Source organism: Chrysemys picta, chromosome 2 (assembly GCF_011386835.1).
Source record: "Chrysemys picta bellii isolate R12L10 chromosome 2, ASM1138683v2, whole genome shotgun sequence".
In the NCBI taxonomy this organism is placed as follows: Eukaryota; Metazoa; Chordata; order Testudines; family Emydidae; genus Chrysemys; species Chrysemys picta.
In genome coordinates this window covers 136,497,900-136,513,895 of record NC_088792.1, presented here as the reverse complement: position 1 = coordinate 136,513,895, position 15,996 = coordinate 136,497,900, and the positions used below count along the sequence as shown (strand labels likewise).

The 15,996-nt window shown below is 40.1% G+C and overlaps 1 protein-coding gene across 1 annotated transcript in view; it reads left to right on the top strand.

The window, feature by feature from the left end:
* The window catches only part of DNAH5 (dynein axonemal heavy chain 5), a 315,641-nt gene that overhangs the window by 229,073 nt on the left and 70,572 nt on the right, over window positions 1–15,996 (top strand). The window contains exons 55-60 of the mRNA XM_065584236.1: window positions 1,368–1,635; window positions 5,182–5,413; window positions 10,003–10,117; window positions 10,406–10,582; window positions 13,860–14,063; window positions 14,472–14,651. Of these exons, the coding sequence (XP_065440308.1) occupies window positions 1,368–1,635; window positions 5,182–5,413; window positions 10,003–10,117; window positions 10,406–10,582; window positions 13,860–14,063; window positions 14,472–14,651 (1,176 nt within the window). The remainder of the gene's footprint in view (window positions 1–1,367; window positions 1,636–5,181; window positions 5,414–10,002; window positions 10,118–10,405; window positions 10,583–13,859; window positions 14,064–14,471; window positions 14,652–15,996) is intronic.

Genomic DNA, 15,996 nt, shown 5'->3' with positions numbered 1-15,996 from the left:
AACAAGGACAAGTGCAGAGTCCTGCACTTAGGATGGAAGAATCCCATGCACTGCTACAGGCTGGGGACCAACTGGCTAAGCGGCAAGGACCTGGGGATTATAGTGGACGAGAAGCTGGATATGAGTCAACAGTGTGTCCTTGTTGCCAAGAAGGCTAACGGCATTTTGGGCTGTATAAGTAGGGGCATTGCCAGCAGATCGAGGGAAGTGATTATTCCCCTCTATTTGGCACTGGTGAGGCCACATCTGGAGTATTGCATCCATTTTTGCCCCCCCCCGCCCCACTACAGAAGGGATGTGGACAAATTGGAGAGAGTCCAGCGGAGGGCAACAAAAATGACTAGGGGACTGGGAGACATGACTTACGAGGAGAGGCTGAGGGAACTGGGCTTATTTAGTCTGCAGAAGAGAAGAGGGAAGATTTGATAGCAGCCTTCAACTACCTGAAGGGGGGTTCCAAAGAGGATGGAGCTCGGCTGTTCTCAGTGGTGGCTGATGACAGAACAAGAAGCAATGGTTTCAAGTTGCAGTGGGGGAGGTCTAGGTTGGATATTAGGAAAAACTATTTCACTGGGATGGTGGTGAAGCACTGGAATGGGTTACCTCGGGAGGTGGTGGAATCACCATCCTTAGAGGTTTTTAAGGCCCTGCTTGACAAAGCCCTGGCTGGGATGATTTAGTTGGTGGTAGCCCTGCTTTGAGCAGGGTGTTGGACTAGATGACCTCCTGAGGTCTCTTCCAACTCTAATCTTCTATAATTCTATGATTGTATGAAATTTAGTGCAGAGCTATTTATCCCCTAGAATGAAAATACGTGAATCAGGTCTTTTAGATGTCTTGACAAACTCAAACTGAGACACATTATAGAAATAAAGGATGAGATCTGAAACAATGTGAACTTTGTTTCTTAAACATTTATAAAGTTTTCTGTTTGATTCAGAGTTTTAGTAACTTTCAGAAGTAAAATAGGCTTGTGCGGGAAGGAGGTAAAGTTATATCTAAAATTACTAACATACATTGTATTTAGGGTGGCAGGTTTTGTTCCAGAGAGGTGTTTTAACTAGTTAACTTAACACTAAAATGAGGGAAATTAACCCAAGTCTTTTAAAGCAGCAAGTAAAATTAGTCATAGTGGGTCTGATTCTCCATTCTTAGACCAATTTGTTACCAGTGTGACTCCACTGGTTTTGGTAGAGTCAATGACATAAAACTGATGAAATGGTGTGGAGCGAGGGGCCCAATGTGTTTATATCAGAACTGTATGCACCTACTTGTCATGCTCTGTGAATGAGAGCTTCCACAGTACATCATTCCAGTCACAATAGCCCACCAAACTGATTTTAAAAAATCTGCTTCTTTTTGATAAGGTCTCCAACTTGTTTGCACGTGATGAAATTGATGAAATCACTAGTGATCTCATACCTGTCATGAAAAAGGAACACCCACGTCGACCTCCAACCAATGAGAATTTGTATGAATATTTCATGACCAGAGTCCGTCAGAACCTCCATGTAATACTTTGTTTTTCACCAGTGGGTGAAAAATTCCGAAACAGAGCCCTGAAGTTCCCTGCCCTTATTTCTGGTTGTACTACAGACTGGTTCAGCCGGTGGCCTAAGGATGCACTGGTTGCAGGTGAGTGTTAGTTGAAGCTCTGTAGTCCTGCTATGCTGAATCTGGAAATTCAATGAAGTAAATAGGGAAAATTCCCCCCTTACCAAATGGGCAAGCTTCTTCGACGCATAATATTGGATTTAAGCTTTTCTTTGTTCTGTTTGAGGTTTATAGTGTAGTCTGTGACACCCAGAATCATAAAAGACTCTACTGTGTCTCTTTTAAAGGCAAATGTCCATTATATAAAAAAGGCTTAAAATGTGATACTGGAAAAATCCTTCACCCTTTAGTCATTCAAAGAAAAGATTAAAAAAAATAGTAAATACTTTATTTTCGGGACTTAGAACAAGTTTTAAGTCATAATTGGCTACCCTCTAAGTTTCCTTCTCCCCTCACTGCCTTCTCTAAGATGCTCCACTTCATATTTTTGCATGCTGCCCAAATATCTGCTAAAAGCGGCCGTGGAATGTTGCTGAAAAAATCCACATCCATTACTCTATAAGTTGACTAGAAAAATACCAGAACATTATTTAGTAAAATATATTTCTGGACCCATTGTTTAAGTAACCTGATAGCTAATATTTTAAAACATTCCATATTGTTGAACCTTACCTGAAAAAGTCCTGATGTGAAAACGCTGAACAAAAGAAAGAAATTAAACCCACACATTTGAAACCAGTCAAGAAGGGAATTCTTCCCAAAAACATTACTAAAGTGTGTGCATATTTAGCAGATAAGCCACAAAAGAATAATTAGCCAACATGGGAGGAAGAAATGTGAAGATTATGCTGGTTGCACTTTTTTCTTCTGGGAGGATAACTATATCATTAACATAACAAATGAGTATATTTTAATGAAATCATCTTCAACGCGATTGTTTCTGAAGAAAACTTTTGTTATAGAGTGCTCACTTTCTCACTAAGTTAATAGTTAATGGGAATGTTCTAGAGGCTCTTCGGCAGGAAATAGGTGGCTGATGATGTAGGGTTTGGAGAGTGGGGGGAATAGGTTCAAAACTAGTGAGGATGATAGTTTTAATTCAAAAGTAAAATGAATATTCTACCTATGAGTTGGAATAAAAGGGATTTAATACCATGTAAGGGTACGTCTATACTTACTTCCTGGTCCGGATGTAAGCGATCGATCTTCTGGGATCGATTTATCGCGTCTTGTCTAGACGCGATAAATCGATCCCGGATCGATCCCGGAAGTGCTTGCCGTCGACGCCGGTACTCCAGCTCAGCGAGAGGAGTACGCGGCATCGACGGGGGAGCCTGCCTGCCGCGTCTGGACCCGCGGTAAGTTCGGACTAAGGTACTTCGAATTCAGCTACGTTAATAACATAGCTGAATTTGCGTACCTTAGTCCGAAGTGGGGGGTTAGTGTGGACCAGGCCTAAGTTTTCAAAATAAGCAGAGTTGATAGCTCTGTTTAACCACATGAGCAATACAATGAGTTTTTAGAGTAACAGCCTCAATTTCAGAAATACTGAACTCACACAACTATCTTTGAAGTTAATGGGAGCTAAGAGTGCTTAGCAGCTCTGAAAACTGGGAACTAAGGAATCCTGGGCAGGACACTGGCACAATGCCTATACCTGTCGTATACCCCATTTTCAGGGTTTAAGTGGGACATAGGCTGTGTCCTGATCCCTTTCACATGGGTAACTTCACCCTAAACCTTCATTTTGGTAAAAGCCAACCTGTACTATTGAGAATAAATTTGAAAAAATAAAGGCATCCGTCCCTGTGTGAAAGTATGGCCACAGAGTCATGGAGAGGATAACAAACTCAGTGCAAGTCTGTCTTTTGTGGGAGAGTTATGTTCAAACAGTAACTGACAGATATGTAAGCCAAGGTTGTAAGGTGTCAATGCCCACTTTGACTGTGAACAAGACTATTAGATGAAGACAAACACAGAAGGCTGAGTTCTGGATCAGCTGTGTAAGTACAATGCACATGTTCCTTTCTCTGTCTCTCATACGGCCTGAGAACAGTAGGTGGAATGTGGTGATTGCTACATATGGGGGGCTGGATGGCTCAGGAGTTAGGTGCTGGGATATGGAATATTTTACCTTTAAGTCATTGATTTGAAAATAGCAAGATCAGAAATGACTAAGGCCAGGTCTACACTACCCCCCTAATTCGAACTAAGGTACGCAACTTCAGCTACGTGAATAACGTAGCTGAAGTTCGAAGTACCTTAGTTCGAACTTACCTTGGTCCACACTCGGCAGGCAGGCTCCCCCGTCGACTCCGCGGTACTCCTCTCGCCGAGCTGGAGTACCGCAGTCGACGGCGAGCACTTCCGGGTTCGACTTATCGCGTCCAGACTAGACGCGATAAGTCGAACCCAGAAGTTCGATTGCCAGCTGCCGAACTAGCGGGTAAGTGTAGCCAAGGCCTAAGAGCTCTTATGTTCTATTGGCTGCTCAAATGCCTATGTGAAATGAATAAGTATTGAGACGACCAACTCTAGTGACCAGGCGTGTCTCCCTATTAGCAACGGCCACTAGCTTCAATAGTGGTTTCTGAGGGTAGTGTCAGTAGAATGAAGCTTTATTTAGTGGCCACAGGACTTGATGATAAGCAAAATATCACCACATAACCTGTAGCGGCTTAGCCAGGCCATCTGGGGAGCTTAATTGTCAGTGATCAACCTCTCACACAAATAAACTTCCTAAGTATTTTGGAAAGCTGAGGTATCACATCAGTGTTTACCATATAACTTCCCCCAATTGTTTAGTTTGTTTTTAGAATGTAGTGCTAAACAGATAGCATTGCAGGCTCTCAACTAGAGTTTGGCAAAACTTTTTCAGCTAATATATTTTTTGCTGAAACATGCATTTTTGGGGGCTCCAAAACTATTTGTGAATTCAGGTTGAATTTGACAAATAGTTTCAACCAAAAAGAAACCCCCCCAAAACCCCAAACCCTGAAAAGTTGACATTTTTTGTTTCAACATCTTTGAAACGTTTCATTTGACTTGACTTTTTATTTCAAAATGGCATTTCATTTTCAAATTTGATCAATTAAAAAAACCACAAAGGGTGAAAAATGGCTAAATCACAACAAAGAATCTGAAAAAAGTTTTGTTTCAAGTAAATTGAAACATTTCTGTGAAAGCCCCTCCTGGTTCACAGCTTTAAAACAGATTTGTTGGCTCTTAATATCTAGAGTTCCAGGCAGATGTGCAGAAGAGAATAATATGCTGTGTATCAGATAGCCAGAACCCTTTGTGGAGAATCTACTTGCAGATGTCTTTAGCCAACAAGTGTTGCCTGATCTATTCAGCATTCTGATGAAGATAGTATAATGTGTGTTTGCATATGGACCCATATAAATAAAAAGCTATTTAAAAATATGCCACTTGTTCAGTCCACATGCACTCCAGAAAATGATGTTGAGTTCAGTGGCTTTTTGAGACCTGATAGGTAAATTAGGTAAAACGCTTCTCCATGATGTTGCTGACACACTGCATGCTGTCGTAGAAGTTTTCTTCAATATTTACATGTAAGAAACTAATTTAAATGGGTTAGTTCACAACCTTTTTTTCCTTTCTCTATAGTATCTGAACACTTCCTATCCTCATATGAAATTGACTGCACCACTGAAACCAAGAAGGAGGTGGTGCAATGTATGGGCTCCTTCCAGGATGGGGTAGCAGAGAAGTGTGTTGACTACTTCCAGAGATATAGACGTTCTACACATGTGACTCCAAAATCCTACCTATCCTTTATTCAGGGATATAAAGCTACCTACAAAGAAAAGCATGCTGAGGTGAAGTCATTGGCCAATAGGTAAAATGCCTTATTTGTTCCTTTTCCTTTTTTTCTCTCCCCCAAATGGGTACAGAACAGCTCATGACAATCAGTGGTGATCTCAATTGATGATTCTGATCACTTTATAAAGAAAACACTGATGTTGGATTTGAATTTGCCTCTCAGGTTTTTCATTTTATGGGTATTAATATATTTGATCCAATATTAGTGCCATTTTTTGGCCTACAAGCTAGAGTATTTAAATCTATAACAATGAAATAATGTAAGTGGTACTTAACAGGTAAATAAACATGTGAATCTTAGTTTGTTTTTCAAAGCAATTCAGTCATAAATGACATCACTTTGCACAGTAAACTCTTACTTCCATATTTTTCACATGAGCAATGGAACACGTACATGTGGTATGATTTTACACTCAAAAGAACATCTAGCTTATCAGAAGGGTGCTTTCTTGTTAAAATCTCATCTTGTTTTATGTGAAACAGATGGGTATTAACCTTTCTGTGAATTCTGGAGCGCATCTCTCATTCCTCTGATGCATGCTTTCTGCTTTCATGGCCCAAGAGCCTCAGTCAGGGCCAGCTCTGGCTTTTTTGCCGCCCTAGGCAAAAAAGCCACCCGCCCCCCGCAGCGCAGCAAGGGAGAGCGCTGAGCCCGGCCGTGGGCCCGCAATCCCCAACTGGCCAGAGCGCCGGGGGGAGGGCGGAGAGCCCGGCCGGGGCTCTCCGTTCTCCCCGGCGGCCAGAGCGCCGGGAGAAGGGCGGAGAGCCCCTGGCAGCCAGAGCGCCGGTGGGAGGGTGGCGAGCCCGCTGCGGCTCCACTCTCCCCGGCGGCTGGAGCACCACGGGGAGGGCGGCGAGCCCAGTCGCGGCCCCGCTCTCGGGACAGAGCGCCCCACCATGCTGCCCCCCTTCAGGCGCCACCCCAAGCACATGCTTGGTGGGCTGGTGCCTGGAGCCGGCCCTGGCCTCAGTATATCCTCTGCAGATTCAGGATGATGGACCTTCTACTCAAGAAAACCCAACAAGGTGGTTTGATATGATCCAGATAATTTTCAAATATATTTTTTAAATCTTCCAAGTCTCTACAGTTCATATTTAAATATGTTTAAAATAGTGTGTAAATCAAGGAATGGTGTGTAAATTAAATTGCTTGGCCCCTGCAGCACCAGTCTACAATTTGCAATTAAATAAATTGAAACCAGTATTGGACACCTTCAGCAAGGAATCAGACTGTAGCTTACTTTACTACAGTGCATACTGTGGCTTGGGTGCCAGATGAATCCATCATCTTGCCTTTCTGGTAATGGTTAGGGTCTTTTAAAACCACAAGGCCAGACCAAATCTCTGACCTTCCCAGCCACCACAGATCTCAGATCAGTGCACATCTTCCAAGGCTTGGCTTTAGTGGTTGTCAACATCTAGGTCCCTAGCCTGCTGTCGACCTGGCAGCTCCATTCTATTGCTCTACTCATCCTCTCCTTTTCTTATATCTGAAGTATCAAAGTTCTTTGCTTCAGTCCCAGCAGCCACCCTGTCCTCTGACTGGCAGCTCTGTGCTGCTGTGTCTGGTGATTCATGCTGCCTAAGCCTTCCTGTATCTTCCCGTCCAGCAGGCAAGAAACCTAGCATTTTCAGCTTGCCAAAAGAGCAGCGACTTTGTCACATCATTGCACTGGGAGCTCATGTTGAGTTGTTTGTCCTCTATGATGTCTAATGGCTTGTCAAAGGGCTGACAAGATCCTTATATATATAAAAAGGGAAGTTGTGAATAGGAGTAGGGAGATGATTTTTACCTCTGCATTATGGCATATATGGCATTGGTGAGACCAGTACTGGAATACTGAGTACAGTTCTGGTGTCCTCATTTAAAAAGGAGGCTGAGAAATTGGAGAGAGTTGAGAAAAGAGTCACAAAAGTGATTTAGGGGCTGGAGAAAATGCCTTACAGAGCGACATAATGAGCTCCATCTGTTTAGTTTTTCAAAAAGAAAATTGAGAGGTGACTTGATGACCTTCATGGGAAGAAAATGCTGTGTTCTAAAGGGCTCTTTAATCTAGTGGAGAAAGGCATAACAAGAACCATTGCGTGGAAGCTGAAGCCAGACAAATTCAATTTAAAAATAATGCACACATTTTTAACAGAAAGGGTGATTAACCAAGCGAAGTAGGGAATTCTCTATTTCTTAACATCTTCAGGTCAAGATTGGAACATGTGCATTAGCCATGTAATTGGGCTCAGGACAAGAGTAACTGTGAAATGTGTTATACAGGAAGTCAGACTAGATGATCTATTGGTTCCTTCTGCCTTAAAGTCTATGAATTTTCCCAGCCTGCTCTACAGCCATTCCATTCTTTGACTCACTTTGGTTGGGCATTACCTTCTAATATTTGTTCATGTAGGCTTTTCCACCTAGAAATTAAATGTTTCATTAATTAATTTGGTGTCACATGATTCAAGTTACAGGATCAAGGTACTTTTGAAACTCTAGCCAGAACAAATGCCCAGTGATTCAGTGCCTTAATTTTTTAGTGTCTCATTGTGAGATGTTTCTAAGGATCCCAATTATTGGAAAATGCTTCCTACCCTCTGAAAATCAGACTTGTTTGGGTGAACCACAAATCAGAAATGGATGCTATGGTTAACTGACTTCCCTGTAAAGTAATTGTTAGTTTCACAGTTTCAAGAATTACTGTAGAGAGAAGCTTTTAGTTAAAAATGGGGAAAGCACCTTTTACAGGCCATGTGTTCCCTTACATGGTTATCTACTGTTCACTCTCTGGTCTTGAGCCCAACAATGATCGCTGTCAAGCGATTAAAAAACATAATCACAATTAATTGAGTGAGTAATCGCATTGTTAAACAATAATAGAGTACCATTTATTTAAATAGTTTTGGATGTTTTCTACATTTTCAAATATATTAATTTCAATTACAACACAAAGTACAAAGTGTACAGTGCTCACTTTGTTTATTTTTAATTACAAATATTCACACTGTCAAAACCAAAAGAAATAGTATTTTTCAATTTGCCTAATATGAGTACTGTAGTGCAATCTCTTTATCATGAAAGTTGAACTTACAAATGAAGAATTATGTACAAAAAATAACTGCATTCAAAAATAAAACAATGTAAAACTTTAAAGCCTATGAGTCCACTCAGTCTCACTTCTTGTTCAGCTAATCGCTCAGACAAACAAGTTTGTTTACATTTGCAGGAGATAATGCTGCCCGCTTCTTGTTTACAATGTTACCTGAAAGTGAGAACAGGTGTTCTCATGGCACTGTCATAGCCGGCGTCACAAGATATTTACATGCCAGATACTCTAAAGATTCATATGTCCCTTCATGCTTCAACCACCATTCCGAAGGACATGCGTCCATGCTGATGACGGGTTCTGCTTGATAACAATCCAAAGCAGTGCGGCTTGATGCATATTCATTTTCATCATCTGAGTCAGATACCACCACCAGAAGGTTGATCTTCTTTTTTGGTGGTTCGGGTTCTGTAGTTTCTGCATCAGAGTGTTGCTCTTTTAAGACTTCTGAAAGCATGCTCCACACCTCGTCCCTCTCAGATTTTGGAAGGCACTTCAGATTCTTAAACCTTGTGTCGAGTACTGTAGCTATCTTTAGAAATCTCCAATTGGTACCTTCTTTCCGTTTTGTCAAATGTACATGAAAGTGTTCTTAAAATGAACATGTGCTTAGTCATCATCCAAGACTGCTATAACATGAAATATATGGCAGAATATGGGTAAAACAGAGCAGGAGACATACAATTCTCCCCCAAGGAGTTCAATCACGAATTTAATTAACACATTTTTTTAACGAGCGTCATCAGCATGGAAGCATGTCCTCTGGAATAGTGGCTGAAGCATTAAGGGGCATACAAATGTTTAGCATATCTGGCATGTAAATATCTTGCATTGCCGTCTACAAAAATGCCATGCGAACACTTATTCTCACTTTCAGGTTACATAAATAAGAAGTGGGCAGCATTATCTCCCGTCAATGTAAACAAACTCGTTTGTCTTAGCGATTGGCTGAACAAGAAGTAGGACTGAGTAGACTTGTAGGCTCTAAAGTTTTACATTGTTCTATTTTTAAATGCATTTTTTTTGTACATAATGTAAGTTCAACTTTCATGATAAATAGATTGTAGAAAATGTAGAAAAACATCCAAAATATTGAATAAATTTCAATTGATATTCTATTGTTAAACAGTGCGATTAAAACTGTGATTAATTGCGATAATTTTTTTTTGAGTTAATCGCATGAGTTAATGGCAATTAATCAACAGCCCTAATATTCAGCAATCTTTAGTCATTGTGTGCATGCAGAGTTCCATTGGTTTCTCCCCGATTTGAATTGTCTTGATAGAAAATTCCTGTTTAACCTGTGAAACACCAATTTCTGATAAACAAGGATAGTGGAAAATTACATAATGGAAAACTTCAATGACAATTTTTGTACCAGTTTCCTTGACATGAAACATTTTTGGCAGTAGCTTTCATATTCATCTTGTTAGAAGAATAATTGTAAAAGGAGAATCATAAAATTGCTAAGGAACCTGTTATGCTCTTTGCTTTGTATTTTAAATTGTAGAATGAATACTGGATTGGAGAAACTGAAAGAGGCATCTGAATCAGTGGCTGCTCTAAGCACAGAGCTGGAGGTTAAAGAAAAGGAGCTTCAGGTTGCTAATGAAAAAGCTGACATGGTAGGCATAGCTTTGTACGTGCAGTGCTCTTTAACTTCTTGTGCTTCCTTTCATTTTCTCATTGACAAGGAATAATTTAAGAAGGAGGAGTCAATTAGGAGTTAAAAAGGGATCTGTGGTATAGCATGACAATAGTGAATGTAATATATTTATTTGAATATCCTAATAGTTCATGGATATGAAATTAGACAGATGGATTCTTACACTGAAAATTAATACACAGTAACAAATTCTTTCAGCAGTGTATTTTCTTTGATATTTGCTGGTTGTGTTTTTCCCCATTTTTAGGTTTTGAAAGAAGTCACTGTGAAAGCACAAGCTGCTGAGAAGGTGAAAGCTGAAGTACAGAAAGTGAAAGATAAAGCCCAGGCTATTGTAGACAGCATTTCAGCAGATAAAGCCATTGCTGAAGAAAAGTTGGAGGCTGCTAAGCCTGCTTTAGAAGAGGCAGAGGCAGCTTTAAAGGTCAGTATTAAAAGACAGGGACAAGTAGGTCTACCATTTTCAGAGGATGTGCTCCACAGACAGTAGGCTGGTGGGTTGAGCCACATACCCTACCAGTTGACAAACATTTCCCTTTTATCTCATAAATGTCGGTCAAACTCAATGTGCTCATGAGTTAGTTAATCCTACAACAAAAGGAATGCTTTCAACACTTAAATACTGATTGTGATTTTTCATGTTAAACTCGCAGCAACTCACATATGTAAAAGCGACTCCAGTCCTTGGTTTTGATATCACACTGGTAACCAGCTAATGCCACTGCTGATATTTTGTTCAAACACTGCTGAATAGACAGTGACTAGAGTGCAAACCTGCTTTATTCCATCCTAACATAGGTCTCTTCCCTCTTGTCTTATATTTTCTCCTATTATGTATATTGCACCAAGTTTACTGCTGTCCTACTCCCTTTGCCTCCTTCTTCATGACTACTTCTGTCAGGTCTCCAATACCTGGAAACACTATTGCCACTAGTTTTCCCATGTTCCCTTTGTCTCCAGCTTTGGACACTACTCCAAAAGACATCTTTGCTGTGAAGTGTTTACGCTGTAATGGAGTAGCTCATTCTGTATGTTCTTGGTAGTGGTAATGTCTGTTTCTGCCCATGACTTTACATTGTGCATCACTGGGAGTGAAAGTCCCACTTTAGTTTAGTGTAGATCAGTGATACTCAGACCTCAGTGGTTCAGGAGCCAAATTAGCAATCAACATTACCCAAAAGAGCCACAGTCATGTGAATTAATTCACTATTATTGTCACAGCAAAATGACTGACCACATATTCTACAATTAGTTAATAACATAGTAAAAGCATCCTGATTGGTTAATAACTTAGATCGGTTAATAAGTAAATCACACAGTGTTTTCATATCATGTGCTGCCAAGAGCCGCAGAAGACACATTGAAGAGCCACTTGTGGCTCCCGAGTTTCAGTCTGAGAATCGCTGGTTTAGATCTTGCACTGTATAATTCAATGGGCATTTACACTAGTATGTAAAGTGATAAATAATAATTCAGAAAAGAACTTTTGATGGAGAATAGCTTCAGTTCCCATTGTTGAAACCTGTTAATCTAATAGTGGAGAGCTGTTGGGGCGGGAAATGAGAGTCTCTGAAGAGCAAAGCAATGAGTGGGAGGTATGGACTAGTGATGGGAAAACCTCTAGGTTTGCAGGCTCGTGTCAGAGAAGTATTCAGACTTTCAGATGCTTTCCTTAACTCTTGAGCAGCCTTCCCCCCAAATGCCTTTCTCACTCAGGTACATTATTCCTCCAAATACACCCCTCCTTCAGATGATATTGGCCTTGCAGGACTGATTTTTCATGAAAAGGTGATTTGAGAGGCCTTCTCTATTCTTCACATAAGAGTAGTGGCTTTTGTGCACACTAAGATGTCAGAAAACTATAGTGCATTTTGAGACGTAAACTCCAAGGTGCCCTTTTAAAGCAGAAATGATCATAAGACTTGGGGTTGCAATGACTGAATCATGCTGCACCAGAGTGAAATAATAGGCCTCTGGTCACGTTCAAAGATATAAATAAGTGGGATACCCCTGAAGAAAATCCTCCCAATAAAAAACTCTGTAAAAGGGGATGGGGCTCCAAGTTATCTTGACTACTTCTCCAAGAAGATCTGTGCACCAAGGAAGCTGTAATCAAATACTTAGGAACTTTCTAATGGTTTGGTTTCCATTCTAATATGTGAAGGCTTTGAATATTTACATATTTGATCCATATTTGCTCCTGGCCTAATGAAGATGAAGACAGCAATCTAGTGTGTGACTGTGACAGTCGGAATGCAGTGATAGCATGTACAAGTCATGGATCTGTAACTAAGATCCAGCTATTAGGTACAGTACCATGTAAAACAAAACAGAATTATGGTGCTAGGATGCTTTGTAGGAGTTTTGATTACTGCATAAACTGCTCAAACTATCCCATCAAAGTTTATGGTATCATCAGAAGGCCTCAGTGGAATTAATGCACAGTAATTCAATTACCTGCAGTATATTTGTCTTCTACCCTATACCCTGTTCCTTGTTTTATTCTGTGATTGACCAAAAATAAATCTCCAAAGCGAGTTAGTTCTTTGACAGCTATTTTTTTAATGCAGCTATCCTGGTTTTACTAATACTAACTGACAATATAATCTTTGTAAAATAAATTCCAATATCATCTGAGATATAAAATTTAAATAATGCATGTAAAATTTCACTCTGGGTAAAGGTGTCAAATACATTACATAGACACTTATACTCTGTAAAATACAGATGACAATTTTCCATGAGGATATCATTGTTTTCTCCGTCTGAGAAAGAACTGTGTTGGCTTCATCTGCGCTATAACTGCTCACATGACAGCTTCAATAGGGAAAAAGACACACAAGCAGGAGCTAACAAGCATATGAATAAATATGTATGTAAAATTATTTTAACATTATTTCAGACCACAATTTCCTTTGAGTCTGAGAACACTCCTTGTCAGTTGTGATTGTTGCATAGATTGGTTTTCTCATTATAATAACCTGGCAAATTATGGTCTGCAAGGACTTGAGAATTTTAAATTATTTACTAAGAATTTAATGGAATTTTGCTAGCAGCACAGAGAAATGTGTACTGCAATACTTGATTCATTTACAGGTTTCTTAGCTGTTAAGTGACCTTTAATTGGTCAATCTGCCCATTCGTCATAACTTCAAGACTTGTTAGTTTTAAATGACAAGACTACTATTAAGTGGAGAAGATACATTGTGGTCTTACATAAATAATTTTTAAAAATGTAAAATTCTTTAACACAAATTACGGTCCCTTTGTCCTTTCTATTACACTGATAATTGCTTGTAAAATGTGCAAACAAAAGCATTACGTCATGTAACTAAACTTAAGTTATTGAATGAGCTTTTTCTCTTCTTTTTCATCCCTCAGAACAGGCTTGCTTGTGTAAATTGCTGAGTGCCTACTTGGTGCTGCTGAGCAGAAATTACTTAGTAGCTTACAAGAGGCAGCAGTTAAAACCTTTCAGAACTGGACCTTTCTAGTTTTATTCTGCTTGAGCATGATTTAACAATTAAAAACTTGCTATGAATACGTAGGTTGGATTAATTTTTCCAAACAGATCCTATGCCTGTAGGATGGATTCAATGCAAGTGTCCATCATTTTTTGATATGCATGTCTTTGAGATGGACAACATGGTTTACTACAGCAACAACAGTGATAATCCCTTTCCTTCCTCTCGATTTCATAGACAATCAAACCTGCAGACATTGCCACTGTCCGTACACTGGGCCGACCTCCTCATCTTATCATGCGTATTATGGACTGCGTGCTCCTGCTGTTCCAGAGAAAAGTGAACAGTGTGAAAGTGGACCAGGAGAAAAGCTGCACCATCCCATCGTGGCAGGAATCACTGAAATTGATGACAGCAGGAAACTTCTTACAGAACCTGCAGGTACTTTAAAAACATAGAAGAGAAAAATGGATTGTCTAATGGCTGCAGCAAAGCAAATGTTGTAAGAAATATATGTTATATATTTCATTTTCAAAGTTATGGGTTTTCAACCCATTGTATTGTGAAGAAACAAAAACAGGGCATAATCATACAGTTTTCACTCAAAGGAAATGTCTGTTGATTTCCCATCTGAATTTTGCCTAAGTAAGGATTGTAGGATTGGGCTCATTGTCAGATAATTTGCTATTGGGGGGTAGTTATGTTATCTATTTGCTTAAATCACAGGGCATTCACAAATTAGGATGTGCCAAATAAATTGTCGGTGAGTTTTTTAAAACACCTTTGGAGAAGCTGACTGATGTGTGGTAATACAGTGTGGCTAAATTGTTCTCTCCATGATGTCTCCAGCAATTCCCAAAAGATACAATCAACGAAGAAGTTGTGGAGTTTTTGAATCCTTACTTTGAAATGGTAGACTATAACATTGAGACGGCAAAGCGAGTGTGTGGGAATGTTTCTGGCCTCTGCTCATGGACCAAGGCTATGGCTGCATTTTTTTCTATCAACAAAGAAGTGTTACCCTTAAAGGTAAGTCTGTATTGGTAAGCCAGTGGGAGGTTTTCCTAAATAACACTGTGGGATTTGGCCCAGTGGGCAGACAAACTACTAACTCCAGCATGTGACTAAGGGAACTCACCACCACAAAATCAAAAATGCCACAAGAGGGCTCACCCAGCAAGTTGTGGATTTTTAAACAATAAGCATATGCGCAAGTCCATCCTGATTTAGTAAAGCTTTTAAGCATGTGCTTGAATGCTTTGTTGAACTGAGGCTTTTGGGCTCTCTTTCTCTAAGTGCCTTTTTAATAAAGTAGAACAGCTCTATCGTATTCACAGAATCTGCTCCCTGTATATATTTAGCCATGTCTGTTCACTTGGGTGGAAAAAAATTGTGCTGACCACATTTGACGCCTGTAAGCACTGCAGAACTGAACAGGTGTGGCATAGGGAACTGGATTCTTTGCATCCAGTTCTTGTGTATCTATAGAGCGACTAATGAAGGAGCTATACAGGTAGCACTAAGGGAATAACTAGGCCTACAGAACCTTTATGACTGGTAATGAGGCAGCAGAGGGAAAGAACCTAGCGTCAAGGAGCAGTTTACAGGGCAGGCAGTTATAAATATGTATTCCTTTTTTGTTTATAAACTAAGCATATTAGATCTGAAAATCACTTGCACAATAAATATGAAACTTCAAACTGCCATTTCCACAGAGTTGAAGTGCTTTCTGGGCAATTGCCCATGCCATTTCTGTTCTCAGATAGATGTACTGAGAGAGAAATTTTCGAAAGTAACATCTGCCTTTTCATAAACAAACCTGGATTTGCTCACAGTTGAAGTATTTATTTATCTAACAATGAGACTTGTAGGTGCAAACACAAACTTCATGCAAAACTGAGTAAATCATAATTAACCAAATGCCTCCAGAATTAGTAAAATCTGGAATTTCGTAAAAGAAAATATCAATGTTGGGGACATTTCCTTAGTGCTGGTTTGGACGCCAGTATAAGTTGGAGCAGCTTGAGAGCTAATTTTTACCAACACCAGCAGGAATGGCCTCTTAGGAGCCATGATTCCAGTTGGCTGTTGCAGGAGTGCAAGGCATTGCTGTCTTATCTCAATGCTGCTCTTATATTGAGAGGGCCCAGGAGTGTCTGTTGTGGAGCTGTCTCTGCTAGCTGCATAACTCTCTATGTCAAAGGAATCCCCAGCTACCCCCTATATGGCCATTTTCCAGTTGCTTTCTGCTGACCGAGCAGGGCAAACCATAAGGCCAAGGACCTGGCCTACCTACAACCCTTTATCTACATTCACAAAACTCTTAATATAAGTATGGGATTTGTATCATAAATTAGGGCTATACATGACCTGT